The following is a 22,387-nucleotide window of genomic DNA, read 5'->3' as shown; positions in this document are numbered from 1 at the left end:
GTTATAGTACAGAGTAATCTGTGGAGCGGATTACAGTGATTTGAGAATGGCATAAAAAAGCAACAGATTTGTAAGGTGTCAAGAAAGGTAAAAGTGTTTGAATTACACCACGGTGTATCTGGCAGCATTGTGTTTGTTTAGAGGACTTTGAAGAAATTGTTTACCAGCTGTGTTTGTTCCAGTGGATGGGCTACATTTCTTATTTCATATAATGAAATAGGCTGAATCACTAGGGAAGGAAGAGTAGTAGGCTGAAGATTTAATTACATCAAGATGTCCAATGGCTATCCTCTATGATAGTATAGTCCACCTTTCATTTTCCTTTTACGTGGACATTACCGTTACTGAGTAGCTCAGGTTCGTTTTCAGTGGACATTAGAGTATATTGTTTACAAGAAAGGCATGCAGGTTAGTTTCACTCATGTTAAATTACTGTAAGAGTCAAGTGCTTTTGTGTCCTTTGGCAGCTCATAAAAACTTTCATAAGCTGTATAAACAGAAGAAAAGGTGTAAAAAAATAAGATGCTGCGTCTTGGATTAATGAGCATAAGTTAATGGTAAACAAAGATATATATATATATATATATATATCTTATTTACATGGACTGCAGAAGCTTGAAATTAACTCACCCTGTAGATACAAATGCAGCCAAGATATTTACCTGTATGCTGGTAAAAACATATTGTCAAGTTTAATTTTCATTAATTATTTCCTCAGAGGCTGGAGGAGCTGCCTGACTGACTTGTTTTGTTTCTTTTTTGTTGCTTTCTTTGCTCTTAGACTCCATGTGACACCACTGCCTGTCTGCTTTGATACTCTGTATTCCCATGGGTGCCTGTGTCTGCTATCTCATCCCGCAGGTTCACACTGTTTCATTTCTTGCAAGTAACAAGTCAGGGACCAGCTTCTGCATCCATTCCGCATCTTAACATTCAGGATTGCATGATTGTGTTTTCCTAGATGCTTATTATTGCTGACCATGGCAACAGTGTCTCCCCATGTGACATTTGTGGTCAGCATGTAACTATTATCCCCAATTTCAGCACCCTTGACACCGCATTCTTACTGTTGTGATAAGAGTCTTGTATTTTTTTTCCTTTCACTGTTGAGTTGTTGACATTCAGGCTGGAACACGCTGTTCCCATTTCTTCATTCTTAGACTTGTGGCAGCTATAGGTTTTTCCTTATTTCAGCATCATTCAAAAGCTGTGTAGGAGCCCTCTGTTGGTAATTGATGTACTTCAGACATAATCAGTGCAACCGCTGTAAGCATCGCGCTTAGATACTTCAGCAAATGCACTGAAATATTAATTCACACTGGGAGTGTATTAAATTGTAACTTAAATCTTTTAATATGTTTGTAATATATGTAATTTGTTTTAGCATATACGATAAGGTAAATCCAGTTTAGTAATTTTGTACCGACTTTGGTTTTAGTAACCCCTTACGTCCTGTTTTCATAATGGCCTTGCTTATTATTTTTATCAGTATGCTATGTTTCTTACTTGTGACATTAAGGAACATTGAGTCCACTATTTGGCACAGATGTCATCATGACATGATGTTCTGGTGCTACCTAGACACTCTCAGCATCACATTAGTAGCAGCCATCTTCTGTGCACCATTTCATCTCAGTAGTCTGTACCACCTTGCCTGCAACCTATATTTAGTTGTGAGAGTAGCATGCTTTTTCTTTCACATGTAGTGTAAAGACAGCATAAGGAGGTGGCTGTAAACATTATCAGGTTTACTCTTGTAGGTGAATTTTTAGCGGAATTTATGCATTCTTCACTACCTTATAGTTTTAAAACAAGTCCTAAGTTAAAAGTCCGTAAGTGAGCATCTGACTTCAGTGTGCCTTGTCATCAACAATGTGTCAGATGTTACTTCATTTGCTTCACTTTAATTTAGGCATTATAGGTTTATTGAAATGTGTATGATTTATGTATGGATATCTTCCCTGAGATTTGTGCAGTGTAAAATAATTCATCTACTTTTCTTTTGAAAGATTACACAAGATGTAAAACCGTTATGTGGCAAAACTGAAATCTCTGGAATTGTTTATTTCATTTTATTGCATCTTTCCTTCATTTTTTGTCTTTTGGTTGCCTCTTCTTTTGTATTTTTGCTTTGTATTCAGATTTTAAAGCTGCATTGCATTAATAAACACTGTAACATATTTTGTATAGTCAACACAGTCTTTTCTAGCTTTCTGCAGTAGCAACCACATCTTCTCAGGTGACACACTGTGAAATGCTATATTTGTCTCACAGCCTTACCTCTCAGCCTCCAAGATCAAGAAATCTGGACAAAGCCACAAATAATGGGGGGGGGGGCAAAGGCCCCAAAATAGGGACACTTTCTAAATGTTGCTCTTACAAACTTAGAAAGTTGATAGAATAACAGATTTTGTATTAACATAAATGTTCTGAAGGATATAAAAATAATAATATATATAAAAATATTAGGCAAAAATCTGGACGTTGTGTGAAAATCTGTACAGCTGAGCGGCATGCTCTCAGTTTAGCATCTGCTTTCATGTTTTGCTTTATTTGTTGATTCTGCAGTTTTGCTTAATGATTAATAATACCTCCTCTTCTCTATAAATAATCCTCGTCAGTTAACTACTCCTTAAGTACTAATGTTTGAAGTCACAACATTTTCACTAACATTTCTGGCACCAAGCAACTGGCCTTCAGTATACTAGCTTATTCTGTGTTTTACCCCCCCCCCCCAGGATATAACCCAATAGCTTTTCTACCTGGACCTAATGAACCCATTCATTCCACAGTGGGCATCCCATGTTTGAGTGAGAACCCTGCATCCCATTTGTTCCTGCCTGAACATCTCAGTCAGTTCAACCTCTCTGCAACAAGAGTCATATTGTTAGGAGTGGGACAGCTTGCTTGTCTTGCAGGTGTCTTATGCTTTTCCAAGGAGGAGCTCTCCTCCCCTGTGGCAGTTTTTCCAAGGTCTTCTATGTACTGCTCATCAAGGGAAGCGTGTCTCTATGTATAAAATTCCCTTCACCTTACTTTGCAACTGCGGTCATCAGTGTGGGTTTGCTAGGCTCCAGCTCTGCAGAATGGAACAGCTAATGTTCCCATGAGGTGTCACCAGTGGTGTGAGCCAGAGCTACCTCCTTCACCCCAGGATGGGTGAACTGGCAATGATCACTCACTCCTGTCCTCCCCCCACCACCTTCTACAGGTACCTGAGCCATTATTCAAACTCAGGTTGTTTGTATAGTAGAGCTTCATCACTGGATGCCACTGAGCTGATTAATATTCTAACTCACTCTTTTCCCCCTTTTTGTAAACATTCTTTATAAGTACTTTTGTTATTTCTTCATCCAATATGTTTTCATTGTGCTATTTTTGAATACTCTGGAAACAACTTCTTCATGCCATCTAAACTGTTGTAAAAGTCATAGTCTTCCACATCTAATTCAAAGTACACTCTTCATTGCCTCATTCAGTTCTATCATAGTTTTTTTTATTTATTCCTTCCCTTTCTTCCTTAATTAATTTATGTATACCCCATTTCTCTATTTCTCCACCACTTTCTTGTCCTTCATTTGACATCTTCCTCACTGGGCCCAATTCAGAGATTTTATCATGAGGTGTATATGAGGTGTTCACCACACAGTAATCATTTCCGATTCAGGGACAGCCCTACTATGGTATTGTAACAAATATGTGTGGCAGTAGAGTGGGCCTTCTCTGCAGCTGTGCTAAATGCTAATGAGGCATTCTGGAAGAGAGTCATATGTTAATTAGCCTTGTGTTTTCCCTTGGAACTGCCTGCAGTAAAGCATTTACATAGCTAAATGAGACAGAGAATCAGAGAATCACTCAGCTGCATAAGTTAACATTGCAGCTCACAGCTGTTTGTGGCAATGAATGTGGACAAAAGCTCATGTTCATCCATCACAGTAGAGGTAAGTGCTGGGGAGCTTAGTAGACAGGTAATGTTGGGGTGTATGTTTGGGGCTACATGTGTGCTTATATCTCTATGTGTGTGTCTGCCTGGGAGATTGCAGCAGGGGGGTGGTTAGTGAGGGGGACATTAGGTTTATGTGTGGGTCTGCATGTTCATGGACTGAATATGTGTGCATGTGGGTTGGGAGGGCTGTCATATCTCTATACTCCCCTAGAGTAATGAACAAAACCTGAAAAGGGTGGACCACTAACCACCAGGAAGAAGTCTAAAGACCTGGATCAGGGGAGAACCACTAACCATCAGGGATAACTCTTCATTACTGTGCCATAACAGCAGTTAGACAAGACATGAACTGAGTGGAACACCAGACACCAAGGATAACTCTTTAAAGTCATACATGAATGGCACCTAGGGTTGGGAAGGATACTAGCCACAGGGGATTACATTAAACAACATACCTTACTAGCACTTACAAAAGACATGGCATCACCGTGGATGTGGAGACTCTTCAAAATGTGCCGCAAAGGCACTTATTAAAAAAAGATAAGATTTGGGTTAGGGAAACAATGAACACTATGGAGACTCTTCATAGTGTGCTGTAAAGGCATTTATTAAAAAATGATTTTGATTGGGGAAAACTCTAAGCAGTGTGCCTTAAAGGCAAAAGGTTCAAACCCTACACCTTCCCACTTCCCACCAAGATCACTAGTACTCTCCATCATCACTAGTCATCAAGGAAACTGTAACCTGTAAGTCTTTAAAAAAACGAACAAGATTAATAAACCACTGAAGTGACTAATCTGCTAGAATTTTTTTACACAGCAAGATGCATGAAGCTCTAATGCCTGTGATGATCCAGTGTTTGTAACAGTCCATGAGTCTCGAGGGACACTAGGGGATGCTTCAATAAAAAGCTTGGAGTTGCACTAGATGATATCAAGATGATTACTTAAACTACTAACAGGACTCACTTAAAAAGTTAATAGACTGACAGATCTAGCATACAGTGTAATGCCCAGCATTATTAACTGACTGTAAAGACAAGTGATTTATAATGACAGTGATGAAAATGAAAAAAATGCTTGGAGACATTACCTCAATTCCTGGACATGTATGTATTTATGTATTTATTTATTGCATTTGATTACTGGAGTAGTCCACTGGGCCAGAAGAACCCATTTTCAGTGGAGGCCAGAGGAGAAAAGCTCCATGTTTAACACACATAGACAAGAAATATGTTACAATGATACAGGCTATATAATACAACAGCAGCAAGTGCAACAACATTAAGATTTACAAGAAATATATTACAATGATACAGGATATATAATACAACAGCAGCAAGTGCAACAACATTAAGATTTACAAGAAATATGTTACAATGATACATGATATATAATACAACAGCAGCAAGTGCAACAACATTAAGATTTACAAAAAATATGTTACAGTGATGCAGGCTATATAATACAACAGCAGCAAGTACAACATTAAGATTTACAAGAAATATGTTACAGTGATACAGGATATATAATACAACAGCAGCAAGTACAACATTACGATTTACAAGAAATATGTTACAATGATACAGGATATATAATACAACAGCAGCAAGTGCAACAACATTAAGATTTACAAGAAATATGCTACAATGATACAGGATATATAATACAACAGCAGCAAGTGCAACAACATTAAGATTTACAAGAAATACGTTACAGTGATACAGGATATATAATACAGCAGCAAATGCAACAGCATTAAGATTTACAAGAAATATGTTACAATGATATAGGATATATAATACAACAGCAGCAAGTGCAGCAACATTAAGATTTACAAGAAATATGTTACAATGATACAGGATTTATAATACAACAGCAGCAAATACAACAACATTAATATTTATAAGAAATATGTTACATTGATACAGGATATATAATACAGCAGCAGCAAGTGCAACAACATTAAGATTTACAAGAAATATGTTACAATGATACATGATATATAATACAACAGCAGCAAGTGCAACAACATTAAGATTTACAAGAAATATGTTACAATGATACAGGATATATAATACAGCAGCAAATGCAACAACATTAAGATTTACAAGAAATATGTTACAATGATACAGGATATATAATACAACAGCAGCAAGTGCAGCAACATTAAGATTTACAAGAAATATGTTACAATGATACAGGATATATAATACAACAGCAGCAAGTGCAACAGCATTACGATTTACAAGAAATATGTTACAATGATACAGGATATATAATACAACAGCAGCAAATGCAACATTAAGATTTACAAGAAATATGTTACAGTGATACAGGATATATAACACAGCAGCAAATGCAACAACATTAAGATTTACAAGAAATATGTTACAATGATACAGGATATATAATACAACAGCAGCAAGTGCAACAACATTAAGATTTACAAGAAATAAGTTACAATGATACAGGATATATAATACAACAGCAGCAAGTGCAACAACATTAAGATTTACAAGAAATATGTTACAATGATACAGGATATATAATACAACAGCAGCAAGTGCAACAACATTAAGATTTACAAGAAATATGTTACAATGATACAGGATATATAATACAACAGCAGCAAGTACAACATTACGATTTACAAGAAATATGTTACAATGATACAGGATATATAATACAACAGCAGCAAATGCAACATTAAGATTTACAAGAAATATGTTACAGTGATACAGGATATATAATACAGCAGCAAATGCAACAACATTAAGATTTACAAGAAATATGTTACAGTGATACAGGATATATAATACAGCAGCAAATGCAACAACATTAAGATTTACAAGAAATATGTTACAATGATACATGATATATAATACAACAGCAGCAAGTGCAACAACATTAAGATTTACAAGAAATATGTTACAATGATACAGGATATATAATACAACAGCAGCAAGTGCAACAACATTAAGATTTACAAGAAATATGTTACAATGATACAGGATATATAATACAACAGCAGCAAATGCAACATTAAGATTTACAAGAAATATGTTACAGTGATACAGGATATATAATACAGCAGCAACAAGTGCAACAACATTAAGATTTACAAAAAATATGTTACAGTGATACAGGATATATAATACAACAGCAGCAAGTGCAACAACATTAAGATTTACAAGAAATATGTTACAATGATACAGGATATATAATACAACAGCAGCAAATGCAACAACATTAAGATTTACAAGAAATATGTTACAATGATACAGGATATATAATACAACAGCAGCAAATGCAACAACATTAAGATTTACAAGAAATATGTTACAATGATACAGGATATATAATACAACAGCAGCAAATGCAACAACATTAAGATTTACAAGAAATATGTTACAGTGATACAGGATATATAATACAACAGCAGCAAGTGCAACAACATTAAGATTTACAAGAAATATGTTACAGTGATACATGATATATAATACAGCAGCAAATGCAACAACATTAAGATTTACACGAAATATGTTACAGTGATACAGGATATATAATACAACAGCAGCAAGTGCAACAACATTAAGATTTACAAGAAATATGTTACAATGATACAGGATATATAATACAACAGCAGCAAATGCAACAACATTAAGATTTACAAGAAATATGTTACAATGATACAGGATATATAATACAACAGCAGCAAATGCAACAACATTAAGATTTACAAGAAATATGTTACAGTGATACAGGATATATAATACAGCAGCAAATGCAACAACATTAAGATTTACAAGAAATATGTTACAATGATACAGGATATATAATACAGCAGCAAGTGCAACAACATTAAGATTTACAAGAAATATGTTACAGTGATACAGGATATATAATACAACAGCAGCAAGTGCAGCAACATTAAGATTTACAAGAAATATGTTACAATGATACAGGATATATAATACAACAGCAGCAAGTGCAACAACATTAAGATTTACAAGAAATATGTTACAATGATACAGGATATATAATACAACAGCAGCAAGTGCAACAACATTAAGATTTACAAGAAATATGTTACAATGATACAGGATATATAATACAACAGCAGCAAATGCAACAACATTAAGATTTACAAGAAATATGTTACAATGATACAGGATATATAATACAACAGCATCAAATGCAACAACATTAAGATTTACAAGAAATATGTTACAGTGATACAGGATATATAATACAACAGCAGCAAGTGCAGCAACATTAAGATTTACAAGAAATATGTTACAATGATACAGGATATATAATACAACAGCAGCAAGTGCAACAGCATTACGATTTACAAGAAATATGTTACAATGATACAGGATATATAATACAACAGCAGCAAGTGCAACAACATTAAGATTTACAAGAAATATGTTACAATGATACAGGATATATAATACAACAGCAGCAAATGCAACAACATTAAGATTTACAAGAAATATGTTACAGTGATACAGGATATATAATACAATAGCAGCAAATGCAACAACATTAAGATTTACAAGAAATATGTTACAGTGGTACAGGATATATAATACAGCAGCAAATGCAACAACATTAAGATTTACAAGAAATATGTTACAATGATATAGGATATATAATACAACAGCAGCAAGTGCAACAACATTAAGATTTACAAGAAATATGTTACAATGATACAGGATATATAATGCAGCAGCAAATGCAACATTAAGATTTACAAGAAATATGTTACAATGATATAGGATATATAATACAACAGCAGCAAGTGCAACAACATTAAGATTTACAAGAAATATGTTACAATGATACAGGATATATAATGCAGCAGCAGCAAATGCAACAACATTAAGATTTACAAGAAATATGTTACAATGATACAGGATATATAATACAACAGCAAATGCAACAACATTAAAATTTACAAGAAATATGTTACAGTGATGCAGGATATATAATACAACAGCAGCAAGTGCAACAATGTTATGATTACATACGCTGGATTGTAGTGCATGTGCATGTGTTGCGCGCGTGTGTGTGTGTGTGTGTGTGTGTGTGTGTGTGTGTGTGTGTGTGTGTGTGTGTATGTGTCTGTGTGTATTTTACTGTATGTGTGTTTGAGAGTGAATGAGGTGGTGACTGTGCCAACACAATGCTATGGTCGAAAGTATGAATTACTGAAAGTGCTGCTCTGCACTTGATATAATTAACAGCAAGTCAGAGACAAGCAAATTAGCCATTAAGGTGGTTCTTCCTCATTATAGGTAATGTGTCTTGGAATCAGGAATCTACAGGGAGAGGAAAAAGGGTCTTTTTTATCTCAGCCCTTATGAGTACTGGGGTTCTTTTTGAATCCCTGAGATTGTCTCCCTGTGTAATCCATTCCTTCACTCACATATTTCAACTTAAACATAAGTGCTTCTTCTCATTGCATCTATTTGTTTCACAATGTATTTAATGAATCTCTATTTTCCTTTTATTTAGTAGATATTTTTTCTCTAAAAAAATCATTCAGTTTGTCCATATTTGCCTCAGAAATATATATTTTTCTATTTTCTGGACTTTTTCTAGTGTTCTGACCAAATGCCAACCTTTCTGTACAAGTACAATCTTATTTCAAGCCTGTGACTAATGTGGTCAATAAAAGTAAATAAGTACATAATATTGTGTAGCAAGGGACTTCATCTGCTTGTCCTACCCATAATGACAATGTATATCCCATGGACTTAACTGGTCAGCTAGGTCTGCCTTCTAATGACAACTATGCTTGAATGGAACAGAGATTGCCCTCTGCACTCTTGCAAGTTTTACTTTCTAAGACACCTGGCCTCCACAGAGGTACAGATGTATTACAGCTGTGAAACCTACATATCTACTGAGCATGTAGAGCAGTTTTGGCCACTGTTATACTTTTCCTCCCTGTCCTGTCTGACCCTTTTATTACCAGATCAACAGAGGTACCTGATAGAGGTTCTCAGCAGCACAGCCAGAGTCTCTGCTGTCATGTTGTGTCTTATTATCCCTTTTGCAGTGCGATTGTCATTGTTATAAATCTTTTAGAGTTATAATTACCAGTTTTCAGATGGACTTCTGAAGTGGATCCATCTAGTAGGAATTTCTTCTTATTGTTCAGCACAGATAAAATATAGTGTCTCACACCAAAAAGACAGTAACTTAACATTATACGGTAAGAAAGATATGTTCTAATCTCACCAAAGGCTTCACAAAGATGTGGGGATGTGGGGATTCCGGGATGTGAAGACTGGAAAGAAGAAGAACCGTGTGTGTCTGTAATCCCATAAAAACTCTTAAGGAGGTGGTATATGAGGTTAGGGTGAGAAAGAAAAGGCAGTTAAAACCTTCCATTCTCACTGATGGGGAGAAGTTAATGCTTGAAGGAAGAAAAATAAAGGGTGTTTAATTTCAACCTTGGGTTAGAGGAGAGGTACAAGAAGTGTAGGGGAGACTGAATAAGGTAGTATATTTTACTTAGGCATGATGTTTTCATTTAATTTGGTGTGACAAAAGCAACAGTGTGAGTGTTTCATTAACGTTATTCATTTCTTTTCTGTGGTTTTCTGTTTTTTGTTTTAGTATTTAAATCAACCACCAAACTATTTACTTCGATTTTTTACACAGGCAAAAGGCTGAAATGAATGTTATTAGGTCAGTTGAAGAGGGGAAATTTTACAGAAATTGGGAGGTGAGTGGATCTTTATTAATATGTAAGAATGAGGTATGTGAAGTTTGCTTAAACAAGTAGCAGAGGAACAAGCTGCAAATAGTAAGTGAGAAAATGGAACAGATATTAATAATTGATGTTGAGTTCTTCAGGGGGGGAGAGGTAGAAGATGGATGTAGTAACAAACTACTAATTCAGACTAGCAAAATTAATAACACAGCCGGTGATTCTCTCTTTGCAAACTCTGTAAGTAGATCCTGGAACTCTTTTCCAGCTGATATTACCTTACTTTCCACCTTAGGTCAATTTAAAACTAGACTCAAACATTTGTCACTTAACTGGCTATGTCAATGTATCAAGCCTGGCTAACTCGAATGTGTAAAAATCTGTTAAACAGTTTACTGTGTAATTTAATTTAATCCTGACTTGTGCTCAGGACTAACTTTAACCTGTGGAACTTGTTTAACTTGCTTACTTATGTAATCTGTGTAAATAGTCTGTAATATGTAATGCTGGTATTATGTAATGCTGTATCTGCTTACCCTTGGAGCTTTTCTCCCCGGGCCTCCGCTGAAAATGGACATGCATCCAGTCGGACTATCCCGGTCAACAAATGTAAAATAAAAAATAAAAAAATAAAATAAATAGTAATGACAAAAAGTAATACTAAGAGAAGTAGGAGGAGTACCTCTTGGACATTTTGCAGTTATTGAGGTATTAAATCTGTGAAGTGTACAGAAGACAGAGTTTGTATTGAATGCTTAAAATAAAGGAATTATGGAGAAAGTAAATTATAGGGGGTATGCGAGGAGTAGGACTAGCAATGTAAAGGATGTGGGAAGGGAAGTGCTGGTGGGAGTGGTTAGAAGGTTTAGATATTTAAATATGTGATTGATAGGTCATCAGAGTGACCATTCCATGACCAGATATCTGTATGGATGTGGTTAACGTCTAAAAGTGATGATGTTAGGATGGATGGGAATGATGGCAGAAAATGAAGGGAGGGCAGTGAGAAGTGATGCAAAGTAGGGGGGGATTCTACTAGATTCCTCCAAAACCAATGAGAAATGGAGCAAGGCATCATGAGGTAGTGAGGTAAGATGCAAGGGAATAGGACTGCAAAAGTAACCATCTCAAACAGAAAAGAATTTTGGGTATCAAGTAAGTCTCTACAAGAACATCCATGGCTAAAAACAGATACCACTTAAGCACAAGAAAGATAGGCTGGTTCTGTAGTCCTTAATGTTGTCCTGTAAGTGGGAGGGGGAGGGTGATGGAGAAAGCTGTAAACGTAGATTGAGAAATGTTCTCCCACCCAGCAGCAAATTGACCTAGAGGGAAATACTTCCAATTTTGACCAAAATCAGGTCTACTATAACTTTCAAAGAATAATTCTTAAATGGATCCTTCTAGCTTTTTCCAATGGTTATAAGATGAACCCTAACTTTCAGAGTCTAATTAATACATGAAGCTCTCTAACTGATTCCAGATGTTATTTGCAGTCAGACTGCAGTATTTTCACGCAGTAAGTAAATGACCTTACATTGGGGCCAAGTATCCAAAAGTAAAAGAAAGAAAGCTGTTAGTTTGCAGTTGACTGCTGAGAATTCTAGTGATGGGGGGGGGGGGGGGGTAGGGTGCCTTAGAAAAATGTAACAGCACTTAAAAATTGGGATGTAGATCCATACTGGAAAAGGATAAAGTAGTACTTGCAGGGCATGTAAGTGCAGTGGAATTGTGGGGATGTATTAGCCTGTTTATATTTATTGACATGGGTATGCAATGTCTATAGGAGCATAAAAGAGGTGGAAGGAATGTGTATTCGTGTGTGTGTGTGTGTGTGTGTGTGTGTGTGTGTGTGTGTGTGTGTGTGTGTGTGTGTGCATGCACCAATCTACATCATTAGACGCACCAGAGGTCAACCTGTCACTGGTTAGATCAGACCATAAACTAATCACTTTGGATGTCCACACCCCACCACCACCCCCAACCAAGGAAACCACAGTGAAAAACTTTTCTAAAGCAAACTTCACCTTACTTAAGACAGAGGTGGTAAGTTTCACAGCCCCCTCACAGCCCCCACGCTAAAGGATAATGCTGCCCAAGATGCAGAATCCTTTACAAATGCACTCTATGAGCACCTACAAGGATGCATGGATCATGCCATCCCTAGCAAAACCAAGACTCACTCCCCTAAGAAAAGGAAACCAGTCTGGTGAACCCCTGCCATAAACAGGTTATACAATAAAAGGAGGAACTAGTTCAGAAAAAAGCAAATTCCAAGAAGGAAAGACATCCCTGATCAGTATCAGTAAGAAACTAAGGTCCCACATAAAATCATCCAAGGCTAACTTCAAAAGAAAAATAGCCAAGGATTCAAAAGATAAACACAAAGCATTCTTTAGCTATGTCAAGAATCTAAGTGGCAACTCGCAGATATGCTCTGAGCTAGTGCAAAATAGCACAAAATATACTGATCCTAATGATATTGCCAACATCCTGGCAGATAGATTCAGTGCAAACTTCACCCCCTCTCACTTCCAAAAGGGCCCACAGCAATACCGGGAAAGTGTAGTGTCCCGCAAATCACAGACACACAGGTGAAAACAGCCCTTTCAGAAGCCAAAAACACAGTGTCAGTGGGGCCATATAGTGTCCTAGGATGCGTCTTGCATGAACTACAGAATGAACTAACCCCCCCCACCTAAACATGCTGTTCAACCTCAGCCTCTCCACAGGCTACATGCCCATAGAATGGCACACAGCAACGGTTATTCTGCTCCACAAAGGAGGGGCTACAACTGACTCTGGTAACTATCGCCCCATAAGCCTGACTAGCCTGGTCTGCAAGGCTATGGAGCGCATCATCATGGAACTCATTAACAAAGACATTGGGAACCTCCAAACACTTGACTCGCCCCAGTTCGGCTTTGTTAAGGGCAGATCATGCCTACTAAACCTGGTTGACTTCTTTGACACAGTCACTAAGGCCATAGACGAGGGAAAGGTGGTTCACACAGCCTTCCTTGACCTCACCAAGGTGTTCGACGCCATTCCTCACTCGGGTATTATAGAAAAATCTCACCAGCCTGAACATAAACCCCCACATCACAATATGGGTTGCCAACTGGCTTACAGGCAGAACTCACACGGTAAGAATAGCAGGCTCCAGGTCCGACTCTAAACCAGTCACAAGTGGTGTCCTGCAAGGCTTGTTCCTGGGACCCCTACTGTTTGGCATATACTTCTCAGTAGTACAGGCAAACACAGGAGGACTATGGCTAACCAAGTTTGCCGATGACTGCAAACTGGGAGCCATAATTGACTCTCCGGCTGACACGGACATCCTGCAAAAAGGCCTTACTGAGATGGACACCTGGTGTCAAAGTTATGGCCTCAAGCTAAATGCCACAAAATGCATAGTCATTCCATATGGGAAAAACAAAACACCCATGAATTACCACATAGGTGGCAGCCCCCTTAATACAGAAGAGGTAATAAGAGATCTGGGGACCCAGGCAGATAGTAATCTCTCCTTTGACAATCATATTCCAGTATTTAGTAAGTAGTTAGGAAATCCTTCTATGTGGCCCATCTAATTACTAAAGGGTTTGCATCTAGAAATAAAGAGGTTATAGTGTCCCTCTACTCGTCACTCATCAGACCCATCATAGAGTACAATGCCCCATTTAGGATGTACCTCACAATACACTTCCAACAGCTGGAAAGATCACAAAAGTACCTCACCAAGAGGATTACTGGTCTCAAACATATGTCCTATGCAGCCCAACTGAAAAAATTTCAGCTGTACTCAGTGGCGTATCACTTACTCAGAGGTGGATCTCTGCCTGACTTACAAAGCCATGTTCAACTCAGAATTGATGGACATGCTCCACCTAAAGAAATCCAAGTCACTGCGAGCCACGCGCTCTAGTGAGCTAAACCTCACCACAACAATAAACAGAACATGCTGGAGGGATAGATTCCTGTCACAGAGACTCCCCATGCTTTGGAACAAAATTCCTAACTATATTAGGCAGAGCCCCTCACTAACACTCTTCAAGAGAAACCTTGACGAGTGGATGGGTAACAGAAAATACACCCCTGGGATCACTTAATTGGCTCTGCTTGACAGAGGCTCAGTTAATTAATCAATGGGGCGGCAAAAGCCGACACACTCTGGCTAGGCTTATAAATGCCCTCGGGCAGATAGCCAAGTACCTACCTATGAACCTATGAACCATGAACCTATTAGATGCACTATGGGAGTTAAGAAGGGGATGCTTTTGTGTGAATTTCTGTATCAGAGTGTGAGTGCAAGTGTTTTGGTAAGTGTGAAAAAGTGTGTGTGGGGACATGTTTGTGGATGAGAGGATATGTGTGTGTGTGTGTGTGTGTGTGTGTGTATGCATATGCGCACCCACACACGCATGCATGGGTATCTGAATTTGTGTGTGTGTGTGTGCATATGTGTGTGTGTGTGTGTGTGTGTGTGTGTGTGTGTGTGTGTACATGCAGACATACGTGTATATACGGGGTATCTTTGCAATGCATAGGATCTTATCAGAACACTAGTGCAGTCAGGACTTATAGTACAGCATTCACTTTAGAGACATGGTAAGGAGCTGCTAATGCGGTATTCATCAGTGAAACTTTATCATGTTTCTGAACTGGAATTTCTGTCTTTCACCTGACTGACCAACCCAAGTTGGGTAATTAACACAGGAGAACATAAATTCTTTGTGTCCCAGGTCCAGTATTTGCAGGAAAAAAATGGTCTACCATTTGAAATTAACTGCAAAAAAAGCTTGATATACAGCAACTCAGAAAATCTAGACTATGCATTGGACTGAACCTGAACATGTATGGGCATTTTGTTTTGTTTTAAAATAATGTTAGAAATCTTACAAGTCTACATTCACATAATACAGTAGTGTCACAAGTATATATCAACACTGTACAGTTTCCAACGGGTCTACTTTATTCCCGCGAAACCCGTATTGGTTGAATACAATTCGCGCAAACCATAATGAGCGAAATGCGAATACGTTGAATGCACTAAACCGCGAAATTCGAAATCTCGATCTCTCATAGTTGGCCAACCCCACCGCCCGCAACATACTACCTACCGAAACACAGTAAAAAACAACACATACACACACTAACCAAAACCCTACTTCTAACCCTAAAGTAAGGCACCAAAACCCTACTTCTAACCATACACTAAACCCTACAAACGCAACTATCTATGCAGTATCCTTAACCCCTCCCTAACCCTAAGGTCCGTAACTACCACACACTTACCCTACTGAGCTATACCCAAACAAACTAAATATTCCACACACATACACTTAACAAAACTCTACACTAAACCTTACATACATTACCTATCTATGCACTTAACTTAACCCGCACCCTAACCCTAAGGTCCGTAACTATCGCACACTTACCTTACGGAGCTATTCCACAGATGGGTCAACTATGCAAATTCGATATTTCCACTTTCGTGGTTTAGTGCGTTAGACGCACTTGCGTTTCGCTCGTTATGTGTCACGCGAATTGTATTCGACCAATTCAGTTTTCGCAGGAATAAAGTAGACCCATTTCCAACCATGTTTTTCCATTTTCTTTCTTATTCTCTAGCTTCATGACAATGAAAAGAGCAAATATTTAATGTTTGGCAATAGTTACTTATAGTATGAAGGTACAATCTACTTGTGTATCTTACTTCCTGACATGAGAATAGAGTTATGCATGAGTGCTGTAAGTAACTTCACCATTACTATTGCTGCATAATGGTTGTGATCCTCATGATATTGTCAGTAATTAAGAGATTTTGTGATGAGAAGAGCAAACATTTGACATATGAACATTGCCAGTTTGTTTCGATAGGACTCATCTCATAAAATTCAATAAACAGATATTATATCTAGTCTACTAATTTTGAATTAGAACAGAGATTAATTTATAGCCAAAAAAACAAAGAATTATGCAGTGACAAGATATGGTCATAATTCATTGCTAAGTGTTAGGCTAGCTGCCGTTGTGGGTCATTTTAAGTCTAGCTGATTTCCCTCAAAGGTGAGACTCAAACCCTGTACCCTGTGTCTGTGAGGTAAATATGTTAATCACAAACATACTTCATTAAGATAACACAAAAGACAACATAATCATTCTGCCAGTTCTGTATTGCTGTGAAAAGATGAACTTATAGCCAAAAAAGAGGAAGAACTTGTGCACTGTTTTACTAAGACCTGCCATATATAAATAAAGCTACATGTTGTCCTTCTTCTTAAACAGTGGTCCTGATGTGGACAAATGTATCCCTTGAAAAAAATGAAATAGTGAATACCATATGTAAATATTACAGAAAACTGCCATGATGTGTCTCCAATGCCTTATCAGGAGATGAAAAACAGAAACTATTAAAATTCTAGAAAAAGGGTTTTCTGATTTAATAATGAATTGAAATTAAGTCTTTCCTTTTGAGTGAGGGTATACATTGTCCTGCAAAAACATTACATTTCAGTCAGAAATGTCCTACTTTGGGCATCTTTAAAGAAGACAACCCTAATATAAAACATTGTAACAGAAAATTTTATGTATATTCCACACCACAATTTTTTTTTCATTTTTTTCCTGCATTGATGGTTAGGTGTCACATGTAACAGTATCAACATAAATCATCTTTTATTTAGGGATTACTTACAGTTTGTATAACAAACCCAATGGTTACTTATAGTACACACAAGAAGTATAACTCACCGTTACTCTGCTTATGCTTACTATTTCATACTGTAAGGAGCTATTGCCTAGCGTTTTACATTTAAGTATGAATGGGAAATAAATATTTGCAGTTAGTGACCATGGTGAAAATGGTGAGTCAGAGAATATAATGTTAGTGTAGTTGTCAACCTTTCCAGAATTCTAGATATGATTATGACTGCTTTATATAAATACATTTTTGCTACTTGTAGTTTCTCAGTATAACACGGGTTTACAGCGAGGCCGGATTCATTAATCCCTACACAAAGTGTACACCATTCTGAGTGAATAGACAACACAAGCAGAACTCCCACCTTCTTCCTCCTAATTTTAGTTTTCCTACTGATTTTCTTGCAACCTTAGATATTAAAGGGGATTCATAAAGGTTACCACAATTTGTGGACTATGTCTACATGTAGTGTAATCTTTCTGTGTGAATAGACAGCACAAAAAATGTGGTAGGAATGTTCTTGAATACAGATCTTAGTGTATTAGTTTTATACTTAGTGTAGGCATTCATGAATCCGGCCCATGGTGTTTTTATAGTCTTTCCAGCAACAAAACTATATGTAAAATAATAGGTTAGGTTATGCAAAAACTGTTATTGCTAGTGGGTATGTTATGATAGCTGAAACTATTACGCTAGGAATAAAGAAAAGATGTATGCACGTGTGGATAATATGGTTCAGAAAATGTTGTATGAGCATTGCTGACATATAAAAAAAGCCAATTAATCTAAGCAAATATTTTGAATTTCAGAAATGTCATCGATCAGGGATTTTACCTAATTTTAAAGTTCAGTAATTACAGTGTGTCAAAACAGCTGTTATGTATTGTACATTTTTTTTTTCCAGTTATTTGCGATTAACATAAATCCGCACCTGTTATTATGTTATTTTTGTTGTGCCTCATAAAGTACTGCATTGTTGAAAATGTGTTTCATTTATTGATAGCAAAGAACATTTCTAATAAAAGGAGCTGCAAAGACACCAATGTACACACTGTAAAATAAGAAATTATTTAAAAAAAGTCTTTCATAAATATTTATTGAATATTTTGGCAACTTTTGGTAACCTAGATATGATGTCACACAGAGAATGACACATCTAGTAAATGAAATTAGATAAAGTACAGCTGTTACAGAATAGATTAAATTATACTTTTCTTAAATCCTTAATAAGTTGTATTGTATTAAAAAATTACACTTGCATGTTTTACTATGCTAATATTATGGCCTGGATTTTCAAAGCCTTGTAGTAGGTAAACAGTGATTCTCTCAAATATATAGGCTACATATATCAGCTGATATTAAAAGAAGTGACACATTCCGAAATCTGAATGACTTTCCTTGTCTAAATCAGGGGATGCTCCTTTAAGGAGCGGTATCACCCTAATGTTCAGAAAAAGATGCAGCATTCTCTAACAGGATTTGTACTACAGGAAAGTTGCCGCATTCCATTTTCTGAAACGTTAGAAGCCCTTCAGTGACTGCATTTAATGACTGAGGTTAGTTCAGGTAAATACTTTGATAAATGCCTAATAAGCCACTTACAAGGTGAAGAATCAATGGTGCTAATGATGATTGTGTTTTGAGTTTAAACAGGTGATTACTATGGATGGCAAGGAGAGCATATAGCATTGTGGTGACTGGGCAATATAGGTCACTTATGAAATCAGTGCCAAGTACCCCTGCCTGGAGTGGTGAAGTTTACAGTTCGCTATCAGCCCAGACATAAAGCGTTTGAGGCAGTAGAACATTAATTTGTCATGGCACCAAGTGTGCATAGTCTTGTTTATTGGCAACATTGTACACCATTATCTCTGTCTGAATAAATAATGTAGCAAAATGACTATGTCCTTTTAGTATGACCTGATAACCTATTCCTTATCAAATATCTAGGTCATCTCTTGTTCATTGGACCTTAGTATCTCACTTGTTAGGTATATATATATATATATATATATATATATATATATATATATATATATATATATATGCTCCATTTTTACCTTTCCTTATACCCTGATACTGTCTCAGATACCATTGAAGCACAGCTGCTTCTGTGCAGCATTATCAGTGAGGTATAACACTGCTTTTATGTATTCCATTGAAAATACAAAATCTTATTTTTTTGACTAAGTACCTCACATTTTCTGTGCATATTTTAACCCTCCTGATGTAGGATGGGGGGTAGTGGCAGATCCTTTGCATGGTTATTCTAGATGTATATCTAGTCTTTGAAAATCTGGCCCATTACACCGGTATCTGGGTAACTGCATGGGTGATGGGTCATTTTTTATTTTCATTTATGCTTGGGTTCCATGGGTGCTTTTGTTATCTGTTACATAGATAGATGAACATCTAAATCTTTTTGTAATACTTGTTCTATAGTGGACAAATTCATAAATGATGGCATGCTGACAGCAGAGGTCGTTTGGAGTTTATGACCGTTAGGAGTTCGGAATGGTGGTAAACATGGCTTCACAAGCATTGCAGAGCTTCTTTCAGCCCTTTTCCTCACTGATGACTCAGCTATCAGAAGCTGTTCAAGAAGCTGGAACTTCAGTTACATTCTTTCCGTTTGACAGTTCCAAAGACAGTCAGAAAGAAGACGTTAGTTTGACTGAACAAGAAAATGAACTTCCCAGTAACAGTTTAATGAAAGATCAAAACCTGGAACTCACAGAAGACATTCAGAATCACGTTTCAGATTGTTTGGAGAATCAACAGGAGCATAATGTCACAAAACTGCCCCTTGACTGCAACAGGCATGAGATGAGGAGCAGTTTACGGGTGAGCGATTGTAATGGTACGATATCTTCATCAATATCATCTACAGCTCCTGTAGCTATGCTTCAAAGTGAAGAATGTGATGAATCCGACTCCTGGTTATTAGCCTCTAACAATTCTGAAGGTAATATCTATAGACCTTATGATGAACGACAGCTATTAGAAATGCTTCCTACCATACCTGAAGAAGTGGAGAATATAGATCTTCAAATCAGAGACCTTGAACAAGATATTGGTAGCCTTAATCGTGGTTCCGTTGGAAACATTACTGGTAAGGATATGTTGCCAGGTAAGCTAGACTTTAGCTGGAACCTCAGAATCACCAGTATTGCTTATTAATAGTCTATCTTTAAGATTTCTTCACATTTCCTGCAGTATAATAAATATGTTGACATGATTTGTTTGTTTTATCAGCACACCTCATTATTATTTCTTCATTTTTTTGCCAAGCTGCTGGCACGATACAGAAAATCCTGACTGCCCCTGTTATTATCCTTGAGTAAATAACACAGCTGTTCCATTGGAAGTAACAAAATGGAAGTGCTAATACAGCAAGAATAACATTTGTGTCTCTGCTGTCCTCCCATTCAGATACAAAAGTCATGTTAAACCTCCATCCTGTTCATTAATCCTCAGTAGGATCTCACAGACTTCCTTTTATTTTACTTGTATGTCTTTAGTGTGTCATACTATGCCAGATTGCTTAATGCTGTTGTACTGAAAAAAATATGCTGAATGGTTTACTGACATGTTTGTATGCTGCAAGGTCACAGGGTAAAGCATCAGTGTAGAAATATTATCCAGACGAAAGAAGAAGAAGAAGATAATTTATATTATGCATGCCTACATGTCGCAGCATTTCTTTAACCTTTGCTGGCATTCAGGTGCTACATCCTTCTTGTAGATATAAATGACAGATGTACCTGGGTTTAGAGAATTTCGTATATTTTTGAATAAAGATGGGATGCTGATGTTTATAGGCAGTTGTCCCAAACCAAAGAGACATAGATTTCTGTTCTCTTTTTCTTGTGTTATCTATCAAGCTGATTTCTAGTTATACCTGAATTCATTTATTTTATAAAACCATGTACTACAAAGTATTACTCATCGACACAATGTTGGGACTAGCAAACATAATGCTTGTTAACCAAGTTATGAGAAACAAAGGAATGTGAGAACTGTCTTATAAACAGCATTGCTATAATGCTACCACATGAGAAAAGTTGGTGGTGCTCTGTAAGTACGGTGTACATAATGCTACTGGTCTTGCCGAGTTTAATTCCTTGATATGTTATGTAAAATAAATGAAACCAGACATAACAACAGTTCATAAATTCTAAGGCAATGTTGTTCTGCAGATCTGCTGATGGCAAGGTGTCCAGTCTCATGACAAGCAAAATGTTAGCATGTTGTTCTGTCTTGTGCATTTTACCTTTGAACGTTGTCAGGGTAGGTAAGAGAAAGGGAGCAATATTGAATAGAGTTCAAGAGTTGCTACTTAAGAATTAGGTACAAAAGAGTGAAAGAAGTAAAAAGGGTTATGGAATGTGTATAAAATCATGGGCCTGTTTTCTCACTTTCTTTCTCTTAATCTGTTATCTTTTCAAGGTAAATTTGTCTAGTATTTGGGGCTGAATTTCACCTTTTGATATCATCATCCTGTTCTTCCATGATGCTGCCCCTGCCAATGACCCAAATCTGCTCCCAAACTTGCATCACCTGTGGTTCAGAAAATTGTTATGGTTCTTGAGTGAAAGATAAAGTGCACCAGGGTTGACTGTAGGTTAAATAGGGTTACCACCTGTACCTCTTTCCGAGAGACAGTCCCACTTTGGGCAGTTGTGTCCTGAGGAAAAAAAAAACTAAAAAATGGCAAATGTCCTGAGATTTTAAGATAAAATATATTTCTTAAGTTTTCTTTAATAGTTGCATAAAACAGTTATTTTGTATCTGAAACACATAAATATTATAGGAAATGATATAAGCAACTCAAATGCCATAAAATAAGCTCTTATTTTGGCAAAGGAGTGAAGTTCTGTCCTTTGGACTGGCTGTTGGTAAGTTTTGTCCTGCAAAATCTCACATTTCTACAAAAAATGTCCCACTTTGGGCATTTGAAAAGGTGGCAACCCTAAGGTTAAATAAAGTTTAATTTGTATACT

At 36.8% G+C, this 22,387-nt stretch overlaps 1 protein-coding gene across 4 annotated transcripts in view; it reads left to right on the top strand.

Annotated features, from left to right (window-relative positions):
* The window catches only part of SYT16 (synaptotagmin 16), a 1,077,368-nt gene that overhangs the window by 688,017 nt on the left and 366,964 nt on the right, over positions 1-22,387 (top strand). Inside the window, exon 3 of one of the 4 annotated variants that reach the window (XM_044074489.1) lies at positions 19,827-20,496. The exons of 2 other annotated variants lie outside the window; for them this stretch is intronic. In XM_044074489.1, the coding sequence (XP_043930424.1) occupies positions 19,899-20,496 (598 nt within the window). In that variant the 5' untranslated portion in view covers positions 19,827-19,898. Of the gene's footprint in view, positions 1-19,826; positions 20,515-22,387 lie in introns of all 4 variants that reach the window. One more of the 4 variants, XM_044074488.1, reaches the window with a different exon arrangement.

Source organism: Protopterus annectens, chromosome 6.part0 (genome assembly GCF_019279795.1).
Source record: "Protopterus annectens isolate FY-2018-M chromosome 6.part0, PAN1.0, whole genome shotgun sequence".
NCBI lineage: Eukaryota > Metazoa > Chordata > Ceratodontiformes > Protopteridae > Protopterus > Protopterus annectens.
This window is presented reverse-complemented; position numbering and strand designations above follow the sequence as displayed.